The sequence below is a fragment of the Pipistrellus kuhlii genome, unplaced genomic scaffold (assembly GCF_014108245.1).
Source record: "Pipistrellus kuhlii isolate mPipKuh1 unplaced genomic scaffold, mPipKuh1.p scaffold_m20_p_8, whole genome shotgun sequence".
Taxonomy (NCBI): Eukaryota; Metazoa; Chordata; class Mammalia; order Chiroptera; family Vespertilionidae; genus Pipistrellus; species Pipistrellus kuhlii.
The window spans coordinates 29,824,874-29,842,639 of NW_023425584.1; the positions used below are offsets into that span (position 1 = coordinate 29,824,874).

General features: G+C 58.1%; 1 protein-coding gene across 3 annotated transcripts in view; it reads right to left on the reverse strand.

The window, feature by feature from the left end:
- Positions 1–5,438: 5,438 nt before the first annotated feature.
- JADE2 (jade family PHD finger 2) overlaps positions 5,439–17,766 on the reverse strand; it is a 44,963-nt gene continuing 32,635 nt past the window's right edge. For 2 of the 3 annotated variants that reach the window (XM_045576819.1, XM_036425366.2), the window contains 3 exons: positions 13,720–13,837; positions 10,969–11,097; positions 5,439–9,926 (listed from right to left, as the gene is read on the reverse strand). In XM_045576819.1, the coding sequence (XP_045432775.1) occupies positions 9,109–9,926; positions 10,969–11,097; positions 13,720–13,837 (1,065 nt within the window). In that variant the 3' untranslated portion in view covers positions 5,439–9,108. The remainder of the gene's footprint in view (positions 9,927–10,968; positions 11,098–13,719; positions 13,838–17,766) is intronic. The other variant, XM_036425372.2, reaches the window with a different exon arrangement.

Below are 17,766 nucleotides of genomic sequence, written 5' to 3' on the forward strand. Positions count from 1 at the left end.
ACTCCCGCCTCCGTCTGGCAGCTCTGGCTTAATGACCCCTTCCTCTGGGATCGCCCTCAGCTGTGAAGGCTGTTCTTTGTTGTTTAGTAGGAAAGGTTCTGGTTTGGGTTAAAACTACAACACGTGCTGAAGCTACTGATTGCCACCCTACAGGGCACCGGGCAGAGGCGGGCTCTCTGCACAGCTCCCGGCCGTTCCCTCTGCAGCCTCTGCCCTGGGGCTGCTCCGCCTGAACCGTGTGGGGCTCTGGGTGGAAGTGCCGTGGGAACAGGGAAATGCGCTGCTTCCTAACCTGAGGGAAGGCCTGACGTTGAAGGGCCGGGTGGGCCTGGACTAGCACGGGGAACAGAGGATTGGACTCGATCTCAGTGGCTCCAGGGCTCAGAACCACAGTGAATGAAGAGGCCACGTTTGAAGGAGACACCTGCAGTTGAGTCTGAGGAAGACGCTGTTTAGCACAGATGGCTTGGCACTGGGTTGCTTTCAAAATGGCAGGCTCTCTGTCCCTGAATTCAGTTGAGCACAAGTTTTCATGTCCCCCAACCCTGAGGACCCAGGATGGATGGTGCAGGCTGGGGCCAGTCCCACTCCCTTTTGGACTGGGAGGCGGTGCTCCTGGAGGGGAGAGGGGCCCCTAAGATTTGAGCGTCTCCTCTGATTCCTGATGCCTCCACCTGGCACCCTGCTCCCGTTAGACATGAGCCCATTTGTGTGTCTTACATTGGATGAGGCAGCGCCAGACCCGCCCCCCGGAGCTCCCTGCCAGGCCCCCTCGGCAAGCCAATGGGCATGAATACTAAGCTGGCGAGTGGACGCAAGGCTCTGCACTTTCACCAGAGCCTGGCCGTCACCCAGAGCCCCAAAATAGCAGTTCCGAACATCCACCAGGAAGGTTTCTTTTGCTGAGTCACTTTCCCCTCTGCTTCTCCTGCAAATCCTGGCTGCTCTCCTGAGTTTCATGTTGATCACAACATCTGATGCCCAGCAATGGAACATTCCTCCTCTGCAAAGGGAGCTGGGAGGAGGAGACAGGAGGGAGGGGTGTCCTCTTCGGCTACCTCCAGGCTCCTGGGAAGCAAGGTTTCCGGTGGACGGACGGCAGCCGGAGCCCCGAATGCCGGGAAGGTGGCTGTTCCTCAGGCCCAGGCAGCTGACGGTCACAGGCGTCTCATGCGCTGCTTCCAGGATGAGCACCAGCTGTTTACAACCAGCTCCTCCCCAGCCCTGCCCAGGGAGCGGCCCTGCCCTGACCCCAAACCCTGGTTGTCCTGGCAAAAAGCCTTGGGAGGGTCCTAGCTGGTTTGGCTCAGTGGCTGGAGCACCCACCTGGGACTGAGGGTCTTGGGGTCGATTCTGGTTAAGGGCACATACCTGGGTTGCCGGCTCGATCAGGAGACAGCCGGACATTGATTCTCTCTCATCATTGATGTTTCTCTCTCTCTCCCCCTCTCCTTTCCTCCCTGAAATCAATAAAATAAATATTTTTTTGGGAGGGAAATAACAATGATAAAAAGAGGCCTGAGCTTGAGCTGAGGGATGGAGGAGGATCACTGATACTCCAGAAAAGGCAGAGACCCAACTGGAACTTTTTGCTTTTTAATATTTTAGAATGGCTTCTTTTTGCTTCATATTATGTTTGTTGTCGCAACAAAGCAGTTGTACATTATTGAATGTAGCAGGATATTTTTTCCTGTATAGTATTCTTAAAAAAAAAAAAAAAAAAGGTGGCAGAAAAACACAAAACGAAATTTACCCTCCCAACCATTTCCAATGTACAGCACAGCACTGTCACCAACGAGCACACTGCTGAGCACTGGAGCCCCAGACCCCCACCCTGCCTCTGCACCCACCCAGCAACTCACACCTCCTCTGCCCCAGGCCCCTGCCAATCGCCACTCTACTTCCTGTTTCTGTGAGATTGATACGTCCTAGAAAGTTTAAATACCTCATGTAAATGGAATTGTGCAGTGCGTTTTTTGGGACTGGCTGATTTCACTTAGCATAATGTGTTCAATGGCCATCCATGCGTCAGAATGTCATAGCATGTCATAGCATGTGTCAGAATCTCTCCTTTTCAAGCATGAATACGATCCCATTGTATGTTCCTACCACATTTTCTTTATCCATGTACCTATTAATGGACACTTGGGCTGCTTCCCCCTCTTGGCTATAGCGAATGGTGCTGCAGCCAACGTGAACTCTTTAGGTGCTGACCCGAGTCAGCAAACCAATGGGCTGTGGGCCTCAAGGAGCTGTAGGGAGCCAGGTCCCTTCTGGGGCACCTCGGGTTCGGTTCAGCTTGGGTTGGGTGCCTCGGGGCTGAGGCGCAGCAAGACAGGTGCAGCCTGGTCCTGTCTGTCCCGGCACTGGCTGCGGCCCCTTCCCATTGCTCTGCATTGCAGGGCTGAGCGCTTTGGATTGTGGGGACAGTCTTGCATCTGCCCCAGTTTGTGTGCAACGGTAAGTCCCACGCCTAGACACGGTGTAGCAGAGGATGTGAGGCCTCCCCCGGGATTGCCAGGAAAAATACAGGATGTGGTATTTGGAACAGATTTATACGAAAGCATTATTCATTGTTTGTCTGAAATTCTAATTTCACTGCGTGTCCTGTGTTTTTATTTGCTAAATCTGGCAGCCCTGCCACCTAACCCACTGACGGCCTCGCTGACCAGCCAGCACCAGGGCCTCTGCGTCCCAACCCTGGTCCCTCAGAATGATGGCGTGCGTGCTCCTGAGCTCCAGGAGGTCCAGCTCAGAGCACTGCGTATTGAGCACCGCCCTGCTCCGTTCAGCCGGCCCCTTCAGTCACATTCCTGGCTCCCTCTGACTCTTGGCAATGAGTCTGCCTGAACTCCAAAGACTGCCCTAAAATTCATATTTTATTATCTCATTTTTTATTGGGCAACGTGGCGATCATGAAACCTTATGCGCCTCTGCCTGAATCTCTCATCAGGGGGAAGAAGAGTGCGTGGCTGGGCAGACTACACAGATGGGGGTTAGTGGGGGAGGGCTGGCTTAGCCCTCAGTGCGAAGGAGCTGGCCTCCGTGGAAGCCCGTAAGAGCCTGGCAGGCGAAGCGTGGGAGGCCTCCTGCGAAGGGGAGGGCAGCTGTGAGACCATTTTGAGCAACCTGCATTTCCTGCCTCATTCCTGAGCTAGTCTCCAAGGAAAGGGGCCGTGGCTGCCTCCTCTGGCATCTCTGGGCGAAGACACAGGTGCCATAGGACTGAGGCCAGCCCCGGGAGTATGACTGAGGCAGGACTCTCCAACGCACTGCTGAGTCCTGCCTTTCTTTGGCAGCTGCAGGAAGGCAGGGCCTGGGTCTCCTTGGCCTCCCCTTCCCCCCAGGGTGGGGACCCGGCAGGCCTCAGCCGCTGCCTTATTCTCCCAGGAGGCCTCGGGCCCGTGAGCTGCCTCTGTGCCTGTGGCTGGTGGAGAAGATTCTCTGCCCTGGGAGGCGGCGTGCAGGGGCCGGGAGAGGCTGGAGTCTGAGGCGGGAAGGCAGGGTTGGCTCCGGCCCTGTGGGCTTCAGGACTTGGAGCTGGAGATGGCAGGGCTGGGGCCCAGCGGGCGGTAGAGGGCGCCCCAGATCTTAGTTGCAGGAGTGGCCAGAGTAAAGGAAGTTCAGGGAGGGCAGACGTTCCACCCTGCAAGCCTCACAGCCACTTGCCACCCAGTCTCAGTGAGTGGCTGCACGTTGCTTTGGGATGATCTGATTAAAGTCCGTCTCCCACCCGGGCCTGGCCTCTCCACAGGGGCTGTGTCATCCTGGAGGCCCCAGGGCCCAGCGGCAGGTGCTCAGTGGGTGCTGAGTCAGGCAGGCACGGCGGAAATGTGGGTGCGTGGACACACCCCCGGGAGCTGCTGGCAGAGCCTCCACTGGAAGCCGCCAGGTCAGCCTACACTTGCCCAGCCCTCGGGGGCTCTCCGGCGCAGGGACGGCAGAGGCAGCGGCAGGAGTGCAGGCCTAGGAGCGCCGATCAGATAGGAGACCCGGGCAGTCCAGGCACAGCTGACCGGCTCTAGGGCTGCACTGCCATGGAGTCGCTGTGAGCCACGTGGCTACTGAGCTTGAAATGCGGCTCATCCAGATGGAGGTGTAAGTTAGAACACAGTACAAACAGAATGCAAATACTTCGTTAATAACTGTTTTATATTAATTACATGTTTATGTGACCATATATTGCATATAATGGATTAAATAAAATTATTAAAATTATTTTTTTCTGTGATTTTAAAAATGTGTAGCACCTACTATTACTTGTACTATTATTTCCATTGAACATGGCTGCTTCTGACCCTCAGGAGCCCACATCTGTCAGCTGGGTGTGCTGTCAGGGGGTCTCGCAGGGCTGTGGGGGGACCTCGCCAGGCTCTTTGGGTCACTGTGGCATCGGCTGGCCCCGGGCGGAGGGAGAGGCCGGGGAGCTGAGCCCAGGGCAGCTGGCCGAGGGCCGCTCCGAATCACAGCTCCTGGGGCCTCCCAGGAGCCCCGAGCTTATTTCCAACGCTGTGCACTCACAGAACAGTGAGTCTGGAGGTGCCTCTGGGGACCTGCCTCCTATCGCACTGGTCAGAAAATGGGGCAATTTGCTGTCCTAAACGACTAAGTCAGCGGCTCCAGAAGCTAGATTCCCAATTCAATCCTTCCACACAGCAACCTTGGGCTCTGAGGTGTAAGACACACTCCTGCAATGTTTGACCCCTTTGCCTGTGCCGAGTCCTCTACCAGGAATGTTTCCTGTCCCTTCCTTCTATCCAGCTCTCTTTGGGCAAGCAGCTGTCTATTCTTCAGGTCCCATTGCCTGGAAGCTCTGAGGGCAGCCCCTGGTGACAGGCACAGTATACAACCCAGAGCAGTGGCAGAACCAGGTGTGTCATCAAATGGATCTTTGTTGAATGAATGACTGAATGAATGGTGTTACTTCCTGTATGCCCCCTCCAGTCCCCCGCACCATCAGCCCAGGCCTCCATGACTCCCATCCCCTCATGTCTGTGTTCCTGCTGGACTGTGAGCTGCCCTGGGAGGGACGGTGACACTTCCCATGCTTTCCAGAGCTTGGAGCGGAGTCGGTGCTCAGAAAATAATGAATGAAACACAAACCTGAGCAAAATTCTTCCCTGATGACATTGCTAAGCTCCCTCCCAAACCTTCCCACTGTCCCAGCTCATGGGAGTAAGAATCCAACAACCTGCCTGTGATGAAGGACTTCTCCTCCTCCCAGAGGTGTGGCTTTGGGCATATCCCTCTTCCGCTCTGAATCCTAGGGGGCCACACCAGTGAGGGCAAAGGAAATTCAGCTCTAGGCACAGCGGCGGGCCCGTCGACACTGCTACGATTCCCGAGGGGGCAGCAGCAGCTCCGTGGCACATCCAGTCTGCGCACAGGGCTCGCAGGCCCCGGGGCCACTCAGTGCAACGAAGCCTCACGCCAGCCAGCACGGAAAACATTGCTTTATTAACTGCGTTTGCCAACACATGAGGAGTGCAAAGGGCTCCTTGAGACACAGGCCCTGGTGGCGGCCAGGCCCGGAGGCCCGGGAGTGAGCAGGACAGGATGGGACTGAAAGCTACGTAGCAGTGGCAACACACGTCATGCAGGGCGCGGTGGGCGCTGGCCACACCGGGGAGGCCGTACATTCTATTGCTCATCGAGGGTAGCGAACACGGACAATGTACAAAAAGGAGAAATAGGTCTTTGCGTTAATGAAAAATACATTTTTTCTCTACAAAGGAATCTTTTCTAATACAAGAAAATAAATATTGCAACATAAGCCAAAAATAATTTAAAATTGCTCTTTTCAATATATTTTCAATATTTCTCTTGTATATTAACAAATGGCACATCACTTTCTTTGAAACAAAGACAGAAGGTGTGTCCCCTCCTGTGACATTCATATCATCCCCCCACCCCGAGCCGATGTGGAGCACAGAGTGCTGTCAGCTGAGGGACAAGGTGGCAGGAAGTGCCCTAAAGAACAACCAAAGGTCCCAGGCTCCAGCCCTGGCTCTTTGGCCAATGTGGCCAGCTGGGCCAGGGGCATGGGAAGTGGCCTCCCACGGGCCTCGCTGCAGGGCATCCAGACCGTGCTGCAGGGCCTTGGGCGTGAGCAGAGGTTGGCCACACCCAGCGGTGAGCAAGGGAAGGCCAAGTCCAGCTGTTGCCAGTGTCTGTGAGAGCCGGGCAGCTGGTTCTCTAGGAATCGCCCCAGCAAGTCCCACAGTGTGCCCATCCACACACGGGACACATCCACGGCCCAGCCCCCGTGTGGAAACCTGGGGGGCGTCTCCCTTACAAGCGCTCACACACGGTCACCAAGTTGGTGCTCATTTAACAAAATAAACCCTTCTTCCTTTCTCCTCCTTTGTGGTAAAATACATTTATGATCCATAAAAATACTTCCCTTGCGCATTATCCTTTCTCACTGTGATGAGGGGGACGGGGAGGTGGGCGGCTGGGACTGGGGAATGAGGACGACAGCCAGGACGGGGGACAGAGCAGCTTCTCCCTCCCTGAGGGCCAGTGAGTGTGGGTGGTGAGGTCGAGGGCAAGATCGGCCCCAGCCTCTGGCCTGGGAAGGCCTCTTCTCGTCTGCCTCCCCCCTTGACCTTAATCAGGGGTGGCAGAGCCTTCCCCACGACGACAGAGGCTGGAAAAGTGCAAAGGGCTGTGGCTAACGGTGGAGAGAAGTGGACAGCGGCATAGTCACCCTCCTCACGGCAGGTGGACATCCTGAAGTGGGCAGCTGCCTGAGGTTAGGGCCTGGCCTGGCCTGGGAGGGCCCCCCCAGCCGGCCTAACAAGCCACCACGCCCCAGGGGTAATCTGCCCAAACAAAGCCAGAGCCGGGAGAGAAGAGGGCCAGCTGCCCCGCCTGGGCCAGACCCACTGTGCTCCCTCCCAGGTCCTCTCCTGCCTCCAGGGGGCCCAGACTCTGCCTCAGGATGGATGACGGGGTCAGGGGGCGAGCACTGAGTTTCCCGGACCTAAGCCATTCCAGGCACGCCGGTCCCCGCACCCCGGGGGACAGTTGGTTGTTCTTTAAGCTCATCCCTTTGCTTCCTGTGAGGTCAGACTGAGCAATCCAGCACAGACAGGGCTGTGACGTGAAGCACGGCGGGGGTGGGGGTGGGGGAGGGGGGAGGAGGTCTGTTCAAAGGCAGTAAACAGAGAACGGGGCTGGGACGCTGCTGCTGACGCCGCGCTGGCCACCGCCACCCAGGTGGCAGGCAGGCTAAACTACGCGGTGGCTCCTGCCATCCCAGCGCCCGGAGTCCTGACGCCTGCTGGGTCCGTCCCCTGAACTTCGTCATCGTCCTCGTTTCCTGTTTCGCTAAGATTCACATGAAGCTGAGAGTCAATGACAGCGCCACTGTCGTACCTTGGTAGTTTTTGGACTTGGGGGCCAGTGGTCAAGCCGCTCCCCGTCCCGCCGATCCGGTTCGCGCTGTGTGCTGGTTCGCGGGCGGGAACCTCGCGGTTTCCCGCCGGTGTTCCTCCCCTCGGAGGCGGCGGCGAGGCTGGAGGCTCCGGCGGGCCCAGCCCAGGGTTTGAAACCCAACACCTGGTTCCGGTTTCCACAGTGGAGCAGCCGAACAGCATCCTCTTTCCAAGAGCTCGGGCTGGTCTCCTTGGGTGTGTGCGAGGAGCGTGTTTCTGCAAGTTGTCGCTAAAGAACGCCGTTGCAAAAGTCCAAGAGACAAGTTGGTAGGTCCCAGGCTGTGCTGTGTTGTGGTCAAAATATTCTTTGGCATCCACAGAATGATTCGACTGTCACTGGACTTCTGCACGGTTCTGGTTGGAGAAGTTCTGGCTTTGCCAGTGGCGGGAGTGACCCAGGAGTAATTCACAAATGAAAAAACACACACACGGTGTTCACTGAATTCCTGTTTGTTTGTTCCCTGAGCTATCACCCTGGGGCCACTCCACTAAAACCCTTCAGAACAGCTACCTGGACCTGGAGGGGAGGGGAGGCGGGAGAATGGGCAGGGGGGGGGGGGGAGGGCACAGCGGGGGGGGGGGGGGTGTTAAGGCTGGAGGGAGAGGAACCAGGAGCCTCCAGCAAGACTTCAAACAGCCCAGCAGCCGAGCCGGCCGCCTGGGCCCCGGGATCCCACTGCCAGTTGGAAGGAGTTTCCAGAAGGAAACCGAGGAAGCAGCTCGTCTCTTAGCAGGACTGGGAAACCTGAAAAGGCGATCGGCCTGGTCAGCGACCTGGGAGAGACCGGACTTGGGCCGAGACTGGCTCCTACGGAAGGAAGGAAGGTGGAGCCCGGAGCGACTCTCTGCCGCGGGCGGGTCTGAGCGCCCGCCCCCGCCTGGGCACTGGCCCTCCTGGCAGCCCTCGGCCGGCCTGGCGGGCTGCCCGGGGTCCCCTGAGTAAGTGGCACAGCTCAGGAAGGATTGTGGAAGCCCTTCCCGGGGCTGCAGGGCTGGGCGCTGGCACGGGCCGAGCAGCAGGGAGCGGAGGGCCGGGGCGGGCCGGCCGGCCCTGGGTGCGGGTTGACGGGAGCGGCTGCGGGTCCCCTGGAACCAGCGGGGCCCTCGGCGCCCCCTCAGTGCTTTCTCAGAGAAGCTCGTTGTGCTTGTGACAGTGAGTAGACTCTGGCTGGGGACCACGCATCAGAGGCTTCCTTGGGGATCAGTGGAGTGCAGCAGGACCCCCCGAATGGACTCCAGTGGAAGTGGAGGACAGGGTGGGCAGGCCGGGGGCTGGCCCGCCTGCCGTGAGATAATGCCCAAACGACATTCTGCGTCACCCGGTGGCAGCGGGCTGGCGTCCTGAACTCTCCTTCACCCGGTCTGCAGCTGGCCAGGAGCCCGTGGACCGGGCGGGCGCTGCCGCCACGGGGTGCTGCATGGGACGTGGCCGGTCCCTGCGGCCAGGGCTGTGGGAGGGGTCTAATGTCCTGGGCCAGCACGGAGGAAAGACAACAGTGTAGTGAGAATTCGGAACTCTCTCTGTATTAAAAATAAAACCACAGCGGAGTGGCAGCGTTGAGGGTCTGGGACACTCAGCGGATTGGAAATGGCAGTTGTGACTGGGCTGAGGCCTCGTGGGGTGGGGGGGGGGGCGCCTCGGGCAGGGCCTGAGACAGGGATGGGGGGCTTAGGAGGCCAGAACCCCCATGCGGACCACCTCCTCAGCCCCTGCTTCGCGGGGGCCCCGCTGTACCCCGCTGTCCTCGGCCTCCGCGTCGGAGTCGCTCATCTCCCTATCAGAGAAGAAACCAGCAGTCTCAGGGTCCAAGTGTGAGCTGACCTGCGGCCTCTCGGCCGCCGCGGAAGGGGGTCCCGTCCCGGCATCAGGCCCGGCGCCCGCCGGTCTCCGGGCGGCCTTGCTCTCGCGGGGCGGCCGCAGCCGGCCGGAGGGCTTGGGGCTCGCCGCCGGGCCGGGCACTTGGACGCTCGCGTCGGCGGCCGTGGGGGCCGCCTCGTCGGGGGTGCCGGGGGCCAGCGGCGCGGGGCTCCTGGGAGCCGCGGGGACCGGGCAGTCCCCGGCTGTCGGGCTGGACGGCAGGTGCGAAGGTGCTCGCCGTGGTGGTTTCCGGGTGGGTGGCCCTTGACCTGGACCCCCCTTGCCGCCGCCTGCATCCTGGCCCCAGGGCTTCTTGGGGGGCTTGTCCGGAGCCGTCCGTGCGCCGGGCCCGCCCTGCGGCGGCTTCTTCTTGGCAGGCGGGCGGGCGGCGCGGCCGCGGGCCTTCCTGGCGGGGTCGCCGGGCCGCAGCGAGGGGTCCCGCATGAAGCTCAGCAGCGTCTCCTCGTCTTGCAGCAGCTCCTCCGACAGCAGCCCGGGCGCCGGGTCCTCGCGGTGCCCGTTATTGAGCGACCATTCGCTCATGGCCATGTTCTCCGCTGTGATCTGCACCGACTGCGCCAGCCAGCTGTTGAAGAAGGTGCCGTCGATGGGGAACGAGGTGGACAGGCCTGGCAGCGGGGAGAGACGAGGGATGGTGAGATGCCAGCAGGTGCAAGTCCCACCCTCTCTGGAATCCCTTTCTGGGCCTCCCCAGCAAGCTCTGCAGGCTCCCCGTTCAAAGATTACTATTGGGAATTTTAAGGTGGCCACAGCAGAACATTAAAACAAGCAAGGGCCTTTGACCCTGCACCCCCATGAGGTGCAGGGAGCGGAGGAATGGAGAAAAATGCCCTCAGGGCACCAGGGGGCGCTGGATTTCTATGCACCTTGTCTCCCAGAGCTTCCAAAACAAGGAAGTTGGATAAGGGTGTCAGGCGTGAAGAAGGTGGCAATGTATCAGGGTATGAGGCCCCTCTTGGATGTCAGTGCCTGCTCTAGCTGTAGGCCATCCCTTCTTTACTCAGGTCTCGGGACAGCTAGCCTCCCATTAGACACCCAACTTGTCCCCTTTCTGAAACTGAGGGGAAAACTGATGACGTGGGGCTTCTGTGCTGGAAGTGAGGTCTTGAAGGGGACTCTGCCTCCACCCCTGGGAAGTGCTCCAGGGGAAGCACACAACCTCCTGGGAGAGGAAGCCCAGTGCTGAGTCCCCTCAAGGGCAGCTTGGCTTAAGGGGGTAGCAGTAAGGAGGTCTGTGACAGCGGAGGTGGGTTGGGCCGGTGTCTTTGGCCACTCCGTTGGGTCTCTGCCATGAAGGTTCACTGGTACTGTGAGGGCCCATGTGGAAAGGTTCTGGCAGAGTGGGACAAGAATGGAGAATCCCGGGACCCACACCTACCTTCAGGGCCTCCAGAACCCTGGCCAGTGGACTGAGCAGTCAGTTCCTGAGCTGCTGGACACAGCCTCCAGGTCTACAAAAGGGGGACTTCTCGGGATGGCAGCCCGGGCTCTGAAACCCTAGTCTCTTTTATGACCAGGAGGTGTGAGTGCCTGGGCAGAGAAGGGCCCCCACTCTGGGTAGGTGGGAGCTGATGGTCCCAGCCGGCCTTCTATGGGGCTGCAAGTGGAGTGTGAGCCTTGCCAGTCTGCCCGGCCAGCGTGGCCACTTACCCAGCTGCCCCAGGACTGAGTCGGGCCCTGCCTTCATTTTCTCTTTCTTCTCAGGGCTGCCCTTTGGGCCTTCACGGCTCTTCCTTTTCGAGTCGCTTTTCTTGCCCTTTGGTCTCCTCCCAGACCGCTCTGCGCCAGGAAAGAGAGCAGGTGGTTATCCTGACTGCCTCAGCCAGAACCAGAATCCCTGCCACCCCAAATCCCTCCTCACCGCCCTGGTGCCTCACCCTGCTCTGTACCCCAGCTCAGGGCCTTGGGGGCTTGGACAGCGGAGGCACCTGTGAGTTCAGGGCCAGGAGGTGTGGGAGAGTGTGGTCACTGCCCACTGCCGCTCTGGCGGGGTTTGGGGTGGGCACAGGGCCTTGAAGTGGGTGGAGGGCCACCTTGCAGCATCTGGACTGCAGCCTGACCTGCATGGCCTGCAGGTCCTGGGAGAGGCCTGGTGTGTGGGAGGCTGGCTGGAGGTGAGTGGGCAGGGCAGGGCCTTGAATGCCAGGCCAAGGAGCTGGACATGAAGGTGGACAGAACACTATCTGAGGCGTCGAGAGGTTTTGGTTAGTCCCCTGGAGCCGGTCTCCTGCCTTGGTCTGCTGGTCTGCTTTTGAGGTCAGACAGGAGATGGGAGACCTGGCTGCACAACTGGCCTTCATACCCCTTCAGTCCACGGCCATACAGGTGCAGGGAGCCACAGAGAGCACATGGGCAGGGAGGGACCTACGGAGGGGGAGGCCCAGTTGCCAGGAAGATTCTCCCAGCTTCTCAGCTGCAGGCCGAGGGCTTCCTGAGTAAGGATTTAAGAAAATGCTGGGGGGTGTGGGCCCAGCTCTATAACCTTCCCAACTTGGCTGCTGATTCCCTGTGCACCTCCTGCTGGGCCTCAGTCTCCACATCTGTAACATGGGACCAGGGCCCATGTACTTTGAAGGCAGGCTTCTGAGGCCCCACCGTCCTCAGCGAACCTGCACTCCTTCTGAGGGTCACAAGGCCTTGCATGGCCAACCTTGGCACCCCCTCAGCCTCACTGTGGACATCATCCTTCCGCTCTAATCCCACTGATGCCAGCAGCTCCCTTCCTGTTTCTTTAACAATAAGCTCTGGTCTCTGGGTCTCCAAAAATGCCCTTTCCTTGGCCTGATCTTTACCTGGTTCAGCTCCAGCCTAAATACCTATCTCTGCCAGGGGAAGCCTTCTCAAGCCTCTGGCCAGACAGGCCTTGGCAATGTGCCTGTAGCCCATGTCCCACGCCGGGGTCAAGCACACAACACCCAGGGCAAAGCTTTGGGCAGAGGAAAACCAGACTTCTGCCCTGAACAAGGGTTGCCTGTTGTAGCCACTCAGCTCTGGGAGCTGCAAACATTGCGAGTCTTAAACGTGTTTCCGGAATCCCGTGCCTCGGGCACTGCAGGTCCTGCCACTCTGCGGCCTCGGCTGCCTGTCCTGCAGCTGGACGTGCTCACAGTGCGGTCCTCGGAAGCGGGAGCTTCTGCAGAATCACTGCCGCCGCGAAGCCTCCCTCGCCTCTCTCCCTGCACCAGCACCGCCGCGGTCCCCTGGCCACCGCTTCCCTTTGTCCTTCCAGATGGTGAGCTCCATCAGGGCAGGACCTTGTCGGTTCAGCCCGCAGGCCCAGCATGGGGCCCGGCCTCCGTCCACGCTCAGTTAGTGCTCACGGAACCAATCACAGCTCAGTTAGTGCTCACGGAACCAATCACAGCTCAGTTAGTGCTCACGGAACCAATCACAGCTCAGTTAGTGCTCACGGAACCAATCACAGCGGAGAGGGAGCTGGGAACACTCCGGAGCCAGGAAGCTGTCTCAGTCTTGAGGGTGCACGGCGAGCTCCGAGCTCTGCACGGCTGGGACCCACGGTCGTTACTTGGCACCCCTGGCTTCCTGGGCCAGATAGGGTGGCGACCCCAAAGTGCAGACGAGGCAGCTTGGCTCTCAGGCAGGGGTGGCCGGTCCTCAGTCATCAGCTCTCGTCTCTGTCCACTCCAGGCCCCGCCTGACCCAGAGCTGAGCTGGCAGGGGCAGCCCCTGGCTCAAATCCCTTTCCATCCGGCTATTCCTGCTGCAGGGAACCCAACACGAGCGCGCCATTTGGGGGTCAAGCACTGCCCTCCTACACATGTGAAGACTCCAGGAAGAGCCCCATGTCCACACAACTAACGGATAAAAGCAATGCCAGAGCTTCCTGGGCCTTTGATTTCCAAGTCTGTTACATGCATGCGAAGCAGGAGAGTAAGAAGAAGTAAGAATAGCTTCTGGCACAGGGCCCGAGTCTTCGGAGCTCAGAGAAAAGGGCCTCTTCCATCACTGGGCGGCCGCTCTCTTCCGGTTCAGCACTCAGGCACACGAGTCAGGGAAGCTCGCTGGCTCTGGCCCTTCCTGCCCCAGCGCCAGCCTGGAGCTGCTAGGATCTGGTCCGCACCTGTGCACATGCAGTTCACTACTTCCCACTGTGGCCCTGGCGCTACCTGGGTGTCCCTAGTGGATCAGAACGCTCTCAGAGGGCAGGCCTGATGCCCGCACTCCCGTCTCTGGCTCCTTGCCTGACAATACAGACCCGGGACCCTGGGGAGGTCCCTTCTTGGCTCAGGTGCTGAGTGACGGAGGGTAGGGGTGGGGGCCAGTGGCCCCGGGCCCCATGCACATGCCCCAAACCAGGCTCCATAGACACCCTTCCTGGAACCCAACCCCTTGGGTGTGTGCCCACTGAGGCGGCTGGTGTTGGGCAGGGAAGGCGCCTACCTCGACACAGATCCTGTTCAATAAGTTTCATCTGCAGGTGGAATATCTGCTCCTGGAGTTTGCAGAGGGCGTGCTTCGTTCTCTCGCGCCTTGTCACCATGTAGCACAGATTTCTAACCTGAGGAAACACAAGGGACATGTTCCGCCTTACCCAAGGGTGACGACCCCTGACCTTCCAGCCCTGGGGGCCACCACTGCCTAACCTGCCCAGGACATCCGGGAATCGATTCCCAGACCACGAGTGTCCTTAGCCCTAAGCCACAATTCCCTGATACAAAACATGGGCCGAGAACAGCCTTGACCCGAGACGCTGGCTGAGCCAGTGAACAAAGAGCATCTGGGTGCCCAGGCTGGTGACTCTGCCCTCCTGGCTGAGTCAGCCACACTGCTGCCCAAGGCCCTTCTAACACAGTTGCCCTCCCCTATATCCACAGTGCGCCAAGCCTCACCGGGCCTCGCGAGGTCACCAAGTCCATCCCTCTGCCTCCTGTCCAAGGTCTCTTTCCCACCAAAGAAACTCTTCAGCCATAGCAAAAGCCACCGCCTATCCTGAGTCGTGAAAGGCCATGGTGCATGGAGCGAGAGAACCCCAGCAAACAGGCAGTCTCCAACCCACCTGCGCCTACTTGCTGCCCTAGGATCTGAGCCAGGCCCACACCTGCACATGCCAAGGCCCCTCGTCCTCATGGCACGTGCATGTGCTCAACATGAGGCAGAACTCCTGGAGGGCAGGGCGGGGCCCTGGCCTCCTAGGGCCAGAGAGGAACAGCCTCCTGCCCTGCTCTGGAAGCGCCTGAAGGACGGGCCATTTTTGCTCTGTTTACGTTACGGCTTTCTCCAGGGTGTCCACCCTCACAAGCTGCTCTCTGAGCCAGGACCAGGCCCCTCCCCGAAACACTTCCTTGTCATCTTCAGTTTAGGTGAGAACTTCCAGTGGCAGGGACTGGCCAGGGGCTGCTGAGCTGAAATTCTGGGTCCCACCAGGGTCTTTCCAGCTAACACTAGTTCTCTATCTCCAGTGGGGTTCCATCTTCAAGTTCAGGCTGCATGTCCTTAAACTGCAGGTCCTTAAGCTGCCTGGGATGATCTCTTGGTTTTGGCGCCCCTGGCCTGTTGTCATGGGCACCATTCTCCGGACCTGGGGGTGGCCGTGATCAGTCCTCGCTGTAGGCACCAGCATCCTCATCTCCCTCCCGGGCCTAGGTGTGAAGGAGGATCCAGAACGCCTGCTTCCGTCCTGGCCTTGCAGGAAGACTCTCAGTGGCACTCACACTGGTGAGCGCACCAGGATAGACGGGGAGCACCAGGCCACCCTAGCGGCCAGTACCTCCAAAGAGGGCAGCAGGGGCCCAGTCTGAGCACTCTTGCTCTGGCACACTGGCCTGTCTGACCTCCTCAGGGTCTCTCTCCAACCCATCTCCTCCACATGTCCCTGAGCACAGGCCGTAGCTCCGGAAACTCCCGTGGTGCTGGGTCCTGGGCTCAGCAGTGAGCAATGCCTTATGGGTCCCTTTCTTCTCAGGATTTGTAGCCCCGGTGGGCAGACAGATGCTGACCAAGTACTAACAGGACTGGGCTTCCTGGAGAAAAGGGCAGCTGGGCGGGAGGGGGCTGATCACAGAGAGGGAGACAGGCTCGTATCCAGAGAAAGGCCAGCCCGGGGAGAGGCAGAGTGAGGCCTCATGGCTAGAGAGTGAGGCTGTGAGGCCTCGCTGAGGCAGGCCAAGCAGAGCTGTGCAGAGATTTTGATGGTGGTGTGTAAGTCCTTAATGACCCAGCTCCTCCTCCTCTGCCCCATCGCTGATTTGTCAGCATGCCCATCAGTCCTTCCCGGGGATGCGACTCCTTGCCTCAGTCCCCTCGCCGCTCAGTCACCCCCATCATCTTCAGCTGGACCCCTCTGCCATCCTAGAGCAATCCTATGAAAATCCAAATCCTCCGTCGGCGTCTGTATGGAACCTCAGGTGTAATTAGTTAAGATGAGGTCATAGTGGATACGAGAGCCCTAACACCACCAAGTCCTTGTGAAAGGCCATGTGATGGCACGCACAGGGAGAATGCCATAGGACAGCAAGGCAGAGAGCTAGGAGAGAGGCACGGAACAGATCCCCCTCGGAGCCTGTGGAGGAAAAAGCCTCGGTGACCTCTGGCCTCTAGTTTGTAGTACTTTGTTACAGTTGCCCCAGGTAACAAATATAGCTTCCTTCTATCACAGAGAAAAAACACAGCCGAGAGCCTGTTGAGTCTGATCCCGCCTGATCTCCTGTTCACTCTGATCCAGTCACCTCAGGGCCCTGTCCCAACGGGCCTCCAGGCCTGCCCCACCTCCCGTCACTTTCTGCCTGTGTGCAGCCCACTTCTGCCACGGAGCCTTGGTGTACATCCTACTCTTCCCCCAAAGCTGGACCCATATCACATCCAGAAGGCCTTCCTGTCTATGGCAGTCCAACACTATCTCCTTGTATCCCAGTCTGTCTTCTTCCTGGCGGTCACATGATCTGACATGTGTGGGATCAGTGAAGATGAAAAGAAGTGGATGGATTCATGGCTACTTTGGAGGCTTTAAAACAAACCAGTCGATATAACTGACTTCAAAACAGATCAGTCAAGGTCCTGCTTTTGGAAATTTTCTAAAACATTCCATTCTGGAGTTTTCTCACACTTAAACCTAACCCCTTAAGGTAAGAAGCCAGATGAGGTGAGGCTCAGAGTTATAGATTTCCCCCCAAAGTATACTTAAATACTTCCTATAAAAATCTACCAGTAGTTTTGTTTCTTGTCTTTCATCCGAAACTCTGGAGGCGTGTCCAGAGAATTACTAGCATCAAACACCTAGGCCAGCTGATTAAAAACACAGGCGCCGGGCCTGGGGGCCTAACATACTCTCTGGGGGCAGGGGTCCTCAAATCTACCTCTCATAAGCCACCGTGAAGCCAGAAGGACTGCTGTTGGCCAGCGGCCTCAGGGTGAGCTGCCCAGGCTGTTGCATAGATGGTTCATTACAGGACAGGAAGAGACCAGTAGTAGAACTTCTACTGGCATATTTTTTTTATCCTATTAGAAATCCTGAATATGTTTGTTTTATAATAAACAGTGGTAGATATGAAAAGATATAAAAAATACAGGATATTACAGATAAATGCTCAATTTCCCCCCCTGATCTGGCCACAGTACACAATCAATAATGTCTGGACCACAGAAAACAGGACACTTCCTTCTGAGAATCCCAACTATGCCAACATTCTTTGGTTGGTACCCTAACCCTTAACCCTATTCCCACTTCACCCTGGAATCATCAACTACTTCTCTAGTTTCTCCCAAGATGCTCGCTCGGTACAACAGCCACCTGTGGCGGAATGCCGTAGGATTCCTCTCCCGGGATGGCTTTGGGGGACAAAAGTATTGAGGCCACTTTAGAAGCTCAGCCAGGCTGTCAGGCTCCTCATACTGTCCTTATTGCTTTTTTCTGGTTATAAAGATAAAATTCTCTCTTAAAAAACAATCAAGGAACAAAGTCCTCCAAAACTAGGGCAGAGATTGGTAATAAAGGCAGGTTTTACATTTTGATGAAATTGTTTTGATGTCAGCAAATTTTGCAGAGAGAACCTGGATGTGGGCTGAGGAGAAAGGAAGAGCAGGAAACTAGAATGGACCAGGGCTGGAGGAATTCATGGAGATGGAGGCAGCGGGAGGAGCAGCCTTGGACCTGTGGGCATGCTGGGCATGAGGTGCTGGAGCTCAGGAGGAGGGGTGGGCTGGAGTCCTTCCGATGGGGAGCAAAGCTGTGGAGCTAATGCAGCCTTGAGAGCCCAGGCCGAGTGTGGCGGATGCTCACTAGGACCAAGGAGAACTCAGAGAGGGAGAGCGAACTGGGGTGTTAAGGGGGGAGGGGAGATCTGGTCAGAGCATCAACAAGAAGTCACTCAAGAACAAGGGCATGATTGACTGTGGCGACCACTGCCGAGAGAGCTGGGGACAGGATGGAGAAGGGACTGTGGGACCTTGGGAGACGGAGGAGGCTGGAAGGTTCTGCAGTGTGGTGGTGGC